This window comes from Dreissena polymorpha, chromosome 2, assembly GCF_020536995.1.
Source record: "Dreissena polymorpha isolate Duluth1 chromosome 2, UMN_Dpol_1.0, whole genome shotgun sequence".
Taxonomy (NCBI): domain Eukaryota; kingdom Metazoa; phylum Mollusca; class Bivalvia; order Myida; family Dreissenidae; genus Dreissena; species Dreissena polymorpha.
Window position 1 is genome coordinate 131,152,136 of NC_068356.1, and position 15,409 is coordinate 131,167,544.

At 35.0% G+C, this 15,409-nt stretch overlaps 1 protein-coding gene across 1 annotated transcript in view; it reads left to right on the plus strand.

The window, feature by feature from the left end:
* Positions 1-15,409, plus strand: part of LOC127869011 (U3 small nucleolar RNA-associated protein 6 homolog) — a 124,746-nt gene that overhangs the window by 103,720 nt on the left and 5,617 nt on the right. Inside the window, exons 14-15 of the mRNA XM_052411262.1 lie at positions 3,752-3,829; positions 10,795-10,980. Of these exons, the coding sequence (XP_052267222.1) occupies positions 3,752-3,829; positions 10,795-10,980 (264 nt within the window). The remainder of the gene's footprint in view (positions 1-3,751; positions 3,830-10,794; positions 10,981-15,409) is intronic.

The following is a 15,409-nucleotide window of genomic DNA, read 5'->3' on the forward strand; positions in this document are numbered from 1 at the left end:
CGTAAAATTTCATTGAAAACAGCCGCCATTTTAACCCGAAACTGGTTTTCTATATTTTTCTCTTTGTTTCAATGAAAGTATTCGCAATTTGAACATTGAACGAAATCCGGTCTGCACCTGTATCGAGACAACGCTTGACGTTATTGTTATTGAAGTGCACATGGTAGCTGGCCAATCAAAACTGAGCTCGCTTACACATGAAATGACGTTATTGAATGAAACGTAAAAATGGGTGGAGCTATGAATACACAGTTAATATTGTCGTCTGCAAACAAAATAGCGGCCGGTCGCAAATGTCGTATTATAAGATTAAAAATGAAAATAAGCGTTGACAATAAATTAATTATGTCCAAGCTGACTATCGATCTAAATTAAAGAGTGATAATTAAATAATTAGTTCTTTGTCGTCGATGTTACAACTTTCTGCCGATTTTCAATTGAAAAAAATGGTGATAATTAATTAATTTGATCTTTTTACTCACACACTATTCTAACTAACAGTGGCGTATTTTAATCAAAGGAAAACGTGAAAAACAGGCGCGGTTTAATTTAAGTATAGTATAATCGTACAGACTGAGGGGGCCATTGTCGAAACAACAAGAAGTCGCTACTTGTAGATATGAATGCGGTAGAAGAAGTTTTGGTCGAAAATAAAATTGTTTGAATAAACTTGCGGACATTTCTTTGTTTGTGTTTTTACACTTCTTTATTGATGAATTCCGATGGGGATTGTTGTCGACAGTCCGGAGAGCAGGCAAGGGTAGGTGCCAACGAGGTCTTTTTTGCGGGTAGCAGTAGGTGTGAAAGGGGGTCATTTTGCACTTCGTAATTGGCAGATGCTATTGAGTAATATGTGCCATGACTTGTTAAGACGCTAATTGACATTTGAGACACTAAATGACACTTGAGAAGGTGAAGATATGCAATTGCATTTTGTGAGTATAAATATTGAACGTTCAACAGTGGTGTACTTCAACAACTGTATCCCTGTCTCCCATGCGACATTCAAATTTACCGGTAATGCCCATGCTTTCCCCCTGGAAAAATCCCACGATGAACGCTAATTCTTATTTTCTCACGTTTTTCACGAAATGCACGTGGACTATTAATCTTTTGCTAGAAAATTACAAAATTGTCAGAAAAGTATAATGCTATGCAACCCATGCTCCTAATCATAATGACGCTTCATATTTTGAATGCTTAATTAAGCTTTCCAATGCCCCGGATTATTGGATTGTGCGATAGTAATATGGCGGCCATTTTCGGTCCGATTTGGTGGTTTTATTGTCTTTAATATTTTTCTCCATTTTTGCATTAAAAAAACAGCCTGCGCGCTATACACGGGAGCGCGCTATACGTGGAAACCTACGGTAACATACTTCTCAGAGTAATAAAAATATAGTAAATGCCATTATTCATTAATGTAGTAAGGTTCCTTAAATGATTGTTGTTATTAAGTTTGAATTACGGGTGGTTTTCACACTGCGATAAAGTGGCGACAACTTTTTTGGGCCAGTGAAACCCCTGAAAAGCGTTTTATTATGCTATTTGTATTTGTCTGCGGTATTGATTTTTACTGGACAATAAACTATAAATGTTTCTTTTAAACCTCAATAGCTTATTGAATGGTTGTTGAGATAAAGTATTTTTAATGCAACATATGGATTCCTTGTGAAAAAAAAAACATCAAAAAATCAAGTTTATGATAGACAAGTGAAAAAATTGCATAACTTTTGAACTAGTTAATATATATTTTTTAATTCAAACTAATTTTAAAACTGCACATCAAGACCTACATTCTGATTATGATCATTTTGCACATCAACATGTTTGAAAAAAATCACTGTGGTTGCTTAATAGTAAAAAGAACTTCATACCATAACATTTTTTAAATGAGTGCATATTTGGTCACCCATCTTTTTTATCCCTCGTCAGAGGCGGAGGGATATTGTTTTGGCGTTGTCCGTCCGTCCGTCCGGCACTTTTGTGTCCGGAGCCATATCTTGGAAGTGCTCTGGCGGACTTCATTGAAACTTCGTATGAGTATATATATGCATAAGAGGATGATGCATGCCAAATGGCGTTGTACACCATCTGTTAAAAACAGAGTCATGGCCCTTTGTATCTTGAAAAAATGCTTTTTACTATAGGCACTTTTGTGTCCGGAGCCATATCTTGGAAGTGCTTTGGTGGATTTCATTGAAACTTGGTATGAGTATATATATGCATAAGAGGATGATGCACTCCAAAAGGCATTGTATACCATCTGTTAAAAACAGAGTTACCGTAATTACTCTATGTTTTCAGACACTCTAAGTTTTCGGACACCCCGTTTTTTAGCAAAAATAATTATTTTTCGTGACTCTAAATTTTCGGACACACGAATTTTCGTCCATAATTAATGTCTCTAAGTTTTCGGACAGTCTATTTTACAGCGCTATTTTACCAAATTTCGGTCCTGTTTTCGATATCTAATGACACTTCGATCATGGGGTTTTACAACCAGATTAACATCATAAAACATGACAGGTGCATGCCTGAGGGCAACGGACCATTACATTTGTGTTATAGGGTAAATAACCTTGTAAACCGGTATGAATCAATGGTTTCGCCCAATAGCATAAGCGTTATGACAATTACCAGGGGTAGTGCCAATAAACATGAGTGAATCCACATGCATGAATCATTTGTCTGTGGTTAAACCACGTGACCTATGTATCGGTCAGCTTGGCAATTAGTGATTTCACAGCAGAACTGTGCTATTATCTACCGCAATGGTACTTCCCTTTCTCAGTAAAATAACTGACAAATAATAAACGCTTCAAAGTGTGATGCTCCCTATTGCAAGTTTTACGAACAATGGAAGGTGTAAGACAACAACTATCGGAAATGAACAAACAAAGAATTCATTGTTTGCTTTTTTTGCGTTAATTACAGGTTCATACTAGCGAGTATCGGTACAACATGCTCATCTTTGAACTCGTTGGTCAAAGTACAACCTTGTAGTAAAGATCTGTCAAATAAATTAAGCATTTAAAATTATTTAAAATGCAGTGCAAACACACCCGTAGTCGTTGATACAATTGACGCTATTTCGGACACTTCAATTTTCGACTCTAAGTTTTCGGACACCTGTATTTTGTGAATTTTTTTCGTATCTCATTTGGACACGAAAAAAAATAATTATTTTTAAGTGTCCGAAAACATAGAGTAATTACGGTATGGCCCTTTGTATCTTGAAAAAATGCTTTTTACTATAGGCACTTTTGTGTCCGGAGCCATATCTTGGAAGTGCTTTGGCGGATTTCATATAAACTTGGTATGAGTATATATCCCCCGCCAGAGGCAGAGGGATATTGTTTTGGCGTTGTCCGGCTGTCCGTCCGGCTGTCCGTCCGTCCATCACTTTTGTGTCCTGAGCCATATCTTGGAAGTGCTTTGGTGTATTTCATTGAAACTTTGTATCACGCCAAATGGCATTGTACACCATCTGTTAAAACCAGAGTTATGGCCCTTTGTATCTTTAAAAAATCTGTCAGTTTGTTCATCCGTCCGATTTGCACCCATCCTCAAACAAAGCATATGTTGCGGGAGATATCAATTCTACGAATTTGCTTGTTTTTTTTCCGTCCTCTTACCCGACACTTTTAGAAAAAAAAATCCGAAAATAATTTTAATAAAAAAATTTGGCCTAAAGGTAGCATTGTGTATTAGACAGGCATTATTTAAAGGTTTTGTTTTGCCATTTCAGCGTCTGAAACGGTCGTTACTGGTGCTGCAGAAGGCCCGGGATGCTGGTCATGTGACTGCGCCTCTATACGCCAGATGGGTAGGAGCAGGCTTGTATAGTAGAATGTCATAGATGTTAATAGAATATTATGGCATATACATAGATGTTAATAAAATATCATAGATGTTTATAGAATATTATGGCATATACATAGATGTTAATAGAATGTCATAGGCAAATACATGTATGGGAATAGAATGTCATAGGCATATACATAGATGTTAATATAATATTATGGCAAATACATATGTGGCTGGGAACGCGATTTTGACCATTCTGTTCAAAAAATAACTTTCAGTTAAGCATATATTATGAAAGTGCTACATCTTAATAATCAAAATCCGAAATTTGAGCATCAAATTCCTAAAAATGACGAAGTTATGCCAGTTTTTGTGTATCATGTCACAAATGCCGAATCGCGATGTTTGGTATGAAACGACGTTTCAATTCAATGAGTATCATTACATGTTATGCTGATCAGTTTGTGTTGATTCTAACTCAATTGTTTTCGCTGATGTCGATGAACATAACATAAACTGAATACAAAGTACAGAATTAATTGCAGAATTATAAACCATTAAAATTATGGTTGCCATGGAAACAAAAAAAGTTTTTTTAAATATTTATTACCATTTTAAAGAATTTAAGACAAAATTAACAGCAAAATCAACAAAATAAGTTCTGGACAGATATGGAACATTGTAAACATATACATAATATTAAAAATGTATGCACATTTTCTGGAAATAGGCATGTATTTAGAAATTGAACATTTTGTTTAGCTTCAAACATGACACAAAAAAGAATAACTGCTCTTGATACAATGTGTGTTGTGCATCTAAATATAATGCCATATATTTTTATTTTTATTTTTTCCACTTTTCTTTTGTTTTTAGTTAAAACCTATTTATTTTAGCTCGATTGCATCCAAAGCCTAAGGCTTATATAAACTCTCTCGAGTCCGTTTCCTGGGCCTAGAACCAGTACTTGGTGTCTTTGGGGGAGATCTAAAGAACGCTCCCACGGTGGGGATCGAACCTGTGACCTCCCGGTCGCTAGGCGGACACCATATCCATTACACCACGGCGACCTAGTTAAATAATTATTAATAATACTATTAATTATTGTCACCATAGTATTGAAAACAAGGATTACCTAGCTGGTTATACATGCTAATCTCTTCCTTGGCATTACTGCTTCATCAAGAGCATAATCTGTTGTTCATCCTGTAACATAATACATTCTTTAAATACATATTTCTGTGTTTTTAACAAAAGATTCTCATAACTTTGCATTGGATAATCTGTTTTTAATTACAGGATGTTAAACACATATAAGGTAAAAATAAAGAGTGCAAGTCATATGATACCTGATAATAATGAACACTTGTTTTGGTGTTGGCACTTTTTGGTTTGCTCGATCTGTATATTTAGCTGAAACACATTACCGATAGGATGCAGCGTAAGAAAACAATTAATAAATTTTCTATTTCATCATGAGCACAACCATTAATATGGACATCCACAACTTAAAATTCTGACAAGAAAAGAAACATTAAAGCTTGTACTCAAAAACATCATCAAATAGAATAAATCACATTGCTGACACTTTCATTGTTGTCAGTACGAATGGCAATGCTATTGCTTACTTGCCAACGAGGGATTGCTTAGAAATTTGCAAAATAAATTTTATTTTACAACCCTATTCTATTATGAATGTGTCTGCTGTCAACTGATCAACTGTTAAACAATCAATCGTTAATTACATCAAGTGAAAATCGAATGGAAAGTAGAATACATGCACAAAGCATTATCAGCAAAATGTTATAACTGTCATTACAGGAAAGTTCAACAACAAAAGATCAAATTTAAAGTGTGTTACATTTTGACAACTTTCGCCCAGTTTGGGGTTAAACAGAGAAAGAAATATCGTCTTAAATCTTCATTTTGACAGCCAAAACAACTCCGTGATTTTTTTAATAGATATATTTTACATTAAATTCCATTCACACAGACAAACTTTTATATAGGTTGAAAAAAACAACAACTGAAAAACTAAGAAAAACTTACATTGACAAACGCAGAAATTTTATCCGAAAATTAGCAATTGCCAAAACCCATCGCCAAATCTACCCTACTGTATTCATTGTTATATAAGCTGAGGTTAATTTAAACCATAAAACATAAAAATAAAACGGTAAATTTTAATTCCCCGCAATCAACAATCTTGCTTTAGGTTTTACTTGAAAATAAAACTTTTGTTAATTGCCAAAAAATGTTGACAAAGTACGCGAAACGGTAGTTACAACTTAAAGTCGTTTTTCTCTGAAACGACGTCAGCGCCGGAATAGTCAAAATCGCGTTCCCAGCCACATATATGTTAATAGAATGTCATAGGCCTATACATAGATGTTAATAGAATGTCAAAGGCATATACATATATGTTAATAGAATGTCATAGGCATATACATAGATTTTAATAGAATGTCAGTGATATTAATAGAATGTCAAAGGCATATACATTGTTAGACTTAAATGTCGTAAGAACATTCATGTAAGTGAATTAAATGACATAGGCATATACATCTGCTTTGAATTCTGTATACTAAGTTTGTTCTTGTTGATCGTACAAATGGTATTTTGATATTGACTGTTCTGACATTCAGACAACTTAAAGTTTTTTCCTGGGCTGGACTTCTTAACTTAATTTCTTCACTTTTAGGACTTGACAATCTGATAAAAATGAAAATGGACTTTCACAATTTTGTTAATATCATTGATATGCGTCAAAGGAAAATCCTTCTCTCCTTGAGAATTTGAGTTTCAAAAATGACATTAACTAATTTTTATGTTATACTTAAATAGATATTCCTGGTTATTTTAAAATGGCAAGAAAACAATAGCAGATAATGTAAGCTTAAGGGGAATTAATCAAACTAAAAACTGCTCTGCCATGTTTAACACAAGCCAATCTTATTTGCGTGGAAACAACTTTGCCTTGGGCCGCATTAATCCAATTGTTTTAGGAATGTGAGAAGCAATTTAATGTTATTTCCCCAAAGTCCAAGAATGCAATGAAGATTGCCATTTTGGCAATAGAAACTTTAATTTCGTCTAACAGGAAAGCTTATTCTGAACGTGTAAGGCAGACGAAATCCCATTTCTGAACGGTAAATGATTGCTTTACTATCCTGTATTACATCCGTTCTGATATGAGATTTCGTGAAACTCAATTCTTGGATAATGGTAGGCATGGTGAATTGAGCTCCACATTGGTCCCTTGTAATTGCTTTTAAGGATATTGTTCACCCTCTTTGTCTGGGATAATCAGTTTAATAGCAGCTATTAAATAACCAAGAGTTATCCAGGCTATTATTGTGTCCATTTGCATTTGAGTCCCGGTGACTTTCCTTCTTTGACTTTTGACAAAATAATTAAGTTACTTTCAAGAGTACTGTGAAACCATTATTATTCGTCAGACATTAATTTTTGTCTTTTTCGTCCTTCGACCGATGGACGAATTCAAGATCCTAACGAACAATCATGTCCCATATTTGAAACAAATAAGACTGAATTACCGTAGACATATGAGGCATTTAAATCCAGCGTAATCCACGCATATACACAGGGCTCGAAATTAACACTCGTACACTCGCAAAATGCGAGTAAAAAAAGATTGCAAGGTAAGTTATAAGCCACTAGTATTTTTTGCAAGTAAAGAAATATTGGGAAAAAAAAAAGTTATATTGCTAAATGCGTTCGACGGCGTGAACGCTAAACCGTAGGTCAATTTTTTGAACGTCCGAATACCCATATGCGGAAGCGCGCACCTTGTTTGTAGACTGGTATACTTATAGTACAGATACCCGGATGGTATTGATACAAAGAACATGAAACAGTCGACTATTCACACTCAAGTTAAATCCGGTTTTGACACAAAGGGATGTACATTATACAGTGTACTGACAACTGAAATTTCCTTTAAAACGCGAATGCAATAAGGTTGTATCGAATGCGTCGACTTCGTTTAGGTATAATAGTGTTGATTAGCGCTAATTGTTAACAACTTTATTACCCATTGTGTGTATTGTGTTTTTCAGGGGTGTTGCAGATTATACAGCCAACACGCGGCGAATACGGATTAAAGACAATACTATTAAACGCAATTAAAATGATCAAATATTTACGATGCAAAACGCTTGAAACTTTAATGAAATATGACCAAAATAATTTGCTTACGCTAATTATAACCCATAATGTTCGCACCTTCTCTAATTGGCGCCGATAAAGGTAAGATTGTTATCAGTTTGACCGTGATTGTAATGGAAAAAGACTAATTGGCAATTGGCTTCGTTGTTTAAAACACTCGTTAACGGTTATTCAGTCCCACTTATCCGCTAATCATAACAAAGAACGTGTCAATGACATAAAATAATAAGGGACAGTTACTATCACCTGAAATAACAGACTTGTTAATTGGCATATGCCAAACAAGGCCCACCTCCTGCAAGTGACTACCAAGTGTCACCCCTCTTTCCCCAGCACAATTTTTTCGCAACCGCGTATTACATGTATTACAAACATTACAAACAAATCAGACGCTTTTTTTCAAAACCAGAAATGGACGAATTTAAGTGCTGACGAAATAGTCATTTTTTTTAAAAAGGAAGAAATTTCGTGCTGACGAAAATAAATGGTTTCACAGTATTTGGATAGAAGTATGGTTTCACTGAAATTCACCAGAATATTCATATTTCCTTATATTGTCAATCCCACCATTCTCAGACGACTTATTTCTGGGCAGGGTTATTTTAAAATCATAAGTTTGATTTAATAATGGTTCTGTGACAAGTAAAGTGCTTGCTATGGTTTATTGCTGGTTTTTGTACCTAATTGTTTTGTCTTATCAAAATGTTACTTGTCTGGCAACAGTCTATGACAAGTTTATTTATTAACCAGGTTTTCCAAAGGAAAAAACTGGTTATTAGATTGGCGAATGCGGGCGGGCTGGCTGGCTGGCTGGCTGGCTGGCTGGCTGGCTGGCTGGCTGGCTGGCTGGCTGGCTGGCTGGCGGGCGGGCGGAATAAGCTTGTCCGGGCCATAACTATGTCGTTCATTGTCAGATTTTAAAATCATTTGGCACATTTGTTCACCATCATTGGACGGTGTGTCACGCGAAATAATTACGTCGATATCTCCAAGGTCAAGGTCAGACTTTGAGTTCAAAGGTCAAAAATGGCCATAAATGAGCTTGTCCTGGCCATAACTATGTCATTCATTGTGAGATTTTAAAATCATTTGGCACATTTGTTCACCATCATGGGACGGTGTGTCGCACGAAAGAATCACGTCAATATCTCCAATGTCAAGGTTGCCACGACTAAAAATAGATTTTTTTTTAAAACAAACTTACAAAAGGGGTTAATTTTGTTTGTTCATTTCAAAAGTTCAGTTTGAGTTTTCTCCCTTTATCAGATTTTTTTTTCACAATGAAAACCTGGTTTTGTGAAAATTTTGTCCCTTGTTTTATTCCTGTCTGACTGTCTGTCTGTTGTTTTTTGTGATCGCTTTTTGTCCGTTGTCCGTTGTCCGTTTTGCGTTGTGCGGCGTCAACATTTGCCTTGTTAACTCTCTAGAGTCCACATTCATTGTCCAATCTTCATGAAATTTGCTCAGAAGATTTGTCCCACTGATATCTTGGATGAGTTCAAAAATGGTAACCTTTGCTTGAAAAACATGGCTGCCAAGGGGCGGGGCATATTTCCTTAAATGGCTATATATGGCTATAGTAAAATCTTGTTAACACTCTAGAGGCCACATTTATTGTCCAATCTTCATTTAACTTGGTCAGAAGAGTCATCCCAATAATATCTTGGATGAATTTGAAAATGATGCCGGTTGGTTTTAAAAATGGCCGCCAGGGCGGGGCATTTTTCCTTATATGGCTATATATAGTAAAACCTTTTTAACACTCTAGAGGCCACATTTATTGTCCAATCTTGATGAAATATGGTCTGAAGATTTGTCTTAATGACATCTTGGATAAGTTCGAAAATGGTTACGTTTGCTTGAAAAACATGGCCGTCAATTGGGGCATTTTTCCTTATATGGCTATTTAAGGCTATAGTAAAATCTTGTTAACACTCTAGAGGCCACATTTATAGTCAAATCTTCATGAAACTCGGTCAGAAGATTCATCCCTATAATATCTTGGATGAGTTCAAAAATGATGCCTGTTGGTTGAAAAACATGGCCACCACGGGGGCGGGGCTATTTTCCTAATATGGCTATAGTAAAACCTTGTTAACACTCTAGAGGTCACATTTATTTTCCGATCATCATGAAACTTGGTCAGAAGATTTGTCCCAATGATATCTTGGATGAGTTCAAAAATGGTTTTGGTTGCTTTAAAAACATGACCACCAGAGGCGGGGCATTTTTCCTTATATGGCTATATATGGCTATGGTAAAACCTTGTTAATACTCTACAGGCCACATTTATTGTCCAATCTTCATGAAATTTGGTCAGGAGATTGGTCTCAATGATATCTTAGTGAGTTAGTTCGAAAATAATTATGTTTGTTTGAAAAAAATGGCTTCCAAGGGGTGGGGCATTTTTCCTTATATGGCTATAATAAAATCTTGTTAACTTTTTAGAGGCCACATTTACTGTCCGATCTTCATGAAACTTGGTCAGAAGATTCGGTTGGTTGAAAAACATGGCTGCCAGGGGGCGGGCATTTTTCCTTATATGGCTATAGTAAAACCTTGTTAACACTCTAGAGGCCACATTTATTTTCCGATCTTCGTGAAACTTGGTCAGAAGATTTGTCCAAATTATATCTTGTTATCTCAGGTGAGCGACTTTGGGCCTTATAGGCCCTCTTGTTTAACTGAATGTCTACTTTTATGTCTGTGTGAATTATTAGCCATATTGTCTAGAAAGTGTCCTCACCATACTGTTCAAAGAAGGCTTACCCATTCATGCCACGGTGTATATCCCAGGTGGACCTCCTCAGTCTGACGGGTCTGCCAGAGGAGGCGCTGGACGTCTGCTGCGCGGGTCTTGAGGCACACCCAGGGGAGACCACTCTGTGGGAGAGGCGACTCTCGATGATGGTCAGTCTGCGCCATGACGCCACCACTGTCCAGGAGGCGCTCAATGACGCTCAAAAACACATTCCAAAGCAGGTGAGGCTTGCAGAGAGATATCTGGGTGATGTTTGAAATCTGTTCATGGTTATAGTTTAATGTAAAATGTTTTGTTTTGAGACATTTAGAGGAAAGATCACATTTGTTGTGTGTTTGTAATTTACTAATTTAATTAAATGTATTTTGTAATCCAGTGCTATACAGATAATGTTGCTATTTTAATGCTAAAAGATGGGGTTTTGAACTGAAAAGATTTTTTTTATCACAAGAATATTTTATTTTGAAATTTGATTATTAGTTACTTGAACAAGTCAAAATTTTATTGAAATATAATGAAGCTGATTGCTTAAACCATTGTATCAATCAGTTGATGAATAATGTGGTCTCTAATTCATTTAAATGGCGGATTAAAAAAAAAGACCTGTTATTACAATTATATGTTCAATCCTTTTATATCTGTTTAAATAAGTGAAATTTTTCATTCAATTTCAATACATTTGCACACTAGCAAAAGACGTTTGAGTTGGCTTCATAATTCCTCGGATTGATATCTATTCAGTGACAAATGGACTGGTATCCGATTATCAAAAGGGAACACACGCCCAGTTTGAAATTCTTTTTTCCTGTTTATTAATATTAAAACAAGCAGGTTGTGGTTATTGAGAAAATTGAAAGGGGAACATTGATAATTATGTAGGATGACGGTTTGAAATATTGAACAAAAATTAAAATGACAAAAAATACCTGAATGGCTTGATTTGTTCTTTGAAATTCAGCTTTTCAATAATAATTATGTCAGCATTAGTCTGCACACAGTGTTTTTTTAAGTACAAGTAAATACCAAGCTGTCTTGAATGCACATCCTCGAGAGGTAGAAATGTGCCCACCCGTCTGTACTTTCCTTTTTTTTTTGCAATTTCACACAAAGAGGTGCTTATTGATAAATCTAGACTCTGATAAGGCTGATTCTGTCATTCACCTGACAAGTGCCGCTTTGAAGAACCCATAAAAATTATCCCAATGTCGAGCATTGAAACATGATGGGCTATAGTGATTTCACTGTACAAAAAACAAGTGACATTATTTGCAAAGTGGTATCAATGCTGTCTTAATAGCGATCTAGACGTATCATCATAAAGCTTACAGATTTGAGTTGCAGGATTGCATGGGTATTACCGGTATTTTTCAAACAGGCTGAAAACGCTTGTTTTGGTGTCTGCAAATAGCTTGGCACTTGAAATTTCTTGACAGTCTGGCACATAAGGGGTTGTTTATGCGAAACTGTGGCTGGTTTATGCATATGGGTACATGAACAACTTTTTCTGCTGAATAACTGATGTTATCTATCACATATATCATGACTGGTATTATCCAGTGAGACAGGTTTTTGATCATTGAGTTTGCCATCTTTTAAGAGCATGTGCTTGAGTTGCTAAGGAGCGCCCTTCAATTGAAGAGTATTGACTGCAATCAGATTAGTGTCACATTTATTTATTACTACTTTTTTGAGAAATAGATTTTTGTCTTTTTCAACAGCTATGTATAAATTTAAAAAAATATTTCAGAATGTTTGAATTAATTTGAGAGTTGTGTATATTGGAAACATAATTCATTTCAATGAAGTTAAAATCAACACGGGGTCCTCCCAATGTTGGTGTCAATCTTGCATGGACAGAATGATGTCAACTTATTATTTTGCAGTTACAAATTGCTTTCCAACATTAGAATGTCAGCTTTCAAAGAGGCATCCCTGCAGAATCAAGCCTAGACAGCTTTGCTTGGCAAGAACTTTTTAGGAAAATAATTCTTTGACTGAAACAGCCATGGCCTATCAGGCAACTAGTACAAACAAGTAGATCTAATTTGAAAAGGAGTTGGTTTTAAAATGATCTATTTGAAGATGTTTCTTCACAGTTTCTTTACATTACACGGCTAATATACATTACAAATCTATATGTTACAAAGTTGACTTTAATAAGAAAAACGATATTGAAATTCTAATTCTGTTGCTCTGATATCATTAGATACAGTAACATAATTAGGAAATGTCACTTGATGTCTTGTTCACATACATTTTAATTTCTTCATTTTTTCTTTATTAAAGGAACAAGGAAGTGTTTGTAATGTTTTATTACCAGTCAATCAATTCAAAATGTTGCCATCAAAATCTTAAATCTTGCATTGAAAAGTCACATGTAAGTGTTGAGTATGAACCATGAAAATTGTAATTGTATTACCCAAAACTCTTGTGAAACATTAAAACACCAAATAAAGCTGATGTGTTAAATATCTTATAACAGTTATTTTACATTAATATATACAACTTAGTAATAATTGGAGCTTTGTATGCATTTTTTCTTTATTTGCACCAATGAATTTGAATTTGGTGAATAACATTTAATTGCATAATTCTGGACTATTCGTATCCCAGAATGACAATCTATTCTACAACCTTTCATTAAATCATGTCCAGAAAAGTATTGATGAAGACTACATGGTTTTATTAGATTGGTTTGATTAGATGTCATTAATTTGTCTCGTTACTACCACCATTGAATGTAACAAATTGTCCATGTCATTTCCATTATTAAATTGCATACATTTGCAAATGATTTCCACAATTGAATTTAAATGTTGCCAAGTAATTTTCGAGATAGAATTAAATAAGTCTGTCTATTAATTACTTCCATTGTATGAAATCAAATTGCCTGGCAGTCCCCCCCCCCCCACCCTCTGAATTGTGTAAGTTAGGTATTAGTAGTGGAGAATTGGAGAATTTTTTTTGCAGAACACACGTTTATTGTGGTTTTTATATTTTGTTAATATTTTACTATTTTGGCAATTGAATCCTTAGATTAGTCATAAATCAGTTGATTAAAATAAGCCTTATTAAATTTAATAATTAATGTGGCCTGTGAAAAAATGAACAGCTGTATCAACTATGCTTCAAGGACTTTGGACCAAGTGTTTGACTGCATTGAACAAAGTAGTTTGTGATTTCAAAATAAAACGGTTGTCATTGAAAGCAAGGCATCAATTACGGGATAGTCCCAATGTATTTATATGTAACTCATTGACAACCTTATGCCTGAGAGAATTATAATAGGATGACAAAAAGATATGGACGGGAAAATAAGGTCTAGATTAAAAAATCAATGGTGTCAGTTTAAACCAACATTATGTGAATGTACTGATGTCAAAATTGATAGACAATTTGAAATGTGAACCATTATTATACAAAGTGAATGTTTTCTGTGTTGAAAGTGTCCTTTGTTGAACCATGCTGTAATTTTAGGATTAAATCATCTGATAGCGCGGATAATTGTCATTGTTCAATACACATTCATCATGAGGAAAAAACCTAATCATGATAACAATTGTGCAGCTTTTTATATAGTTGAAACCCTTTTATGCTGCTGCTGTTTGCTTTCATTTCTCTTTTGCTCAATTTATTTTACTTTTGTTGCATGACTTAATGCCCTCCACAGCAACCGACCATAGTCAGTTGTCAGGTGTTTCAATCAAGCACAGTTTCTGCCAATTTATGAACAATTCACCAAGAGCAGTTATTTCCGATAAAGTCAATTAATTTTCATAAATTGGGAATGTCATACATATGCAGACTTCTGCATGAGCAGTTTACTGAAAATGTTATAATCTGTTAGTTCACCAAGAACTGTGATCAAGGGGACATAAGAAATATTTTCTCTGCAGTTGCATACGAATTTCTTATCAAGCTCATTAAATTGTTCTGTGCTCTTTCAATAACAAAAGGTGTGTTGTATCATTAAGAAAATAAGTTATGAAGAAAAAACAACAACCATACTGTTAAAAGTTATTGACAGCTTTTCTCCTCAATATTTAAGTGACATTGATTTACTGCTAAAATAGGTCTTGATTTCTATGCATTGAATGTAGGTAATTATCTAATTATTAGAGGTCTTTAGCATTCGGTAAATCTAGCAAACGATTAACCTTATCCCCTCTCGTTGGCCAGTATATGAACTGAGAAAATCTCATGACCAAATCTATAAACATAGAAATGTAATACATCAATGTGGACGAAAACAGTTTTTCCTAAATAAGTGATTGTCGTCAAATTTCAAGCAAGGTCAAATACTAACTTGTCTTTCTGAGTATATTCAATAGCATAAAAGCATTCACACTTGATTAGTTCCTTGGACCTTAAACTTGAATAATTTATTGCCCTCTAACCCAACTGAAAATAATCATGGAGCAATAAAGACAATAAATTGTGTGGTAACCCAATATTGCCTTGTAATTACATGGCACTGATGAATGACCACGAGTAGTGAGGAGTCGGCTCCTCTTGGTACTAAAATATATGGGGATTGATTGAAAAGAACCAATGTGGAAAGGGATAATCATGAAACCCCTGGGTCCTAAAACTGTGCTTAAGGTGTAATCATTAACAGTAAGACAGGAACAGTGTGATGAAGGGTTGATC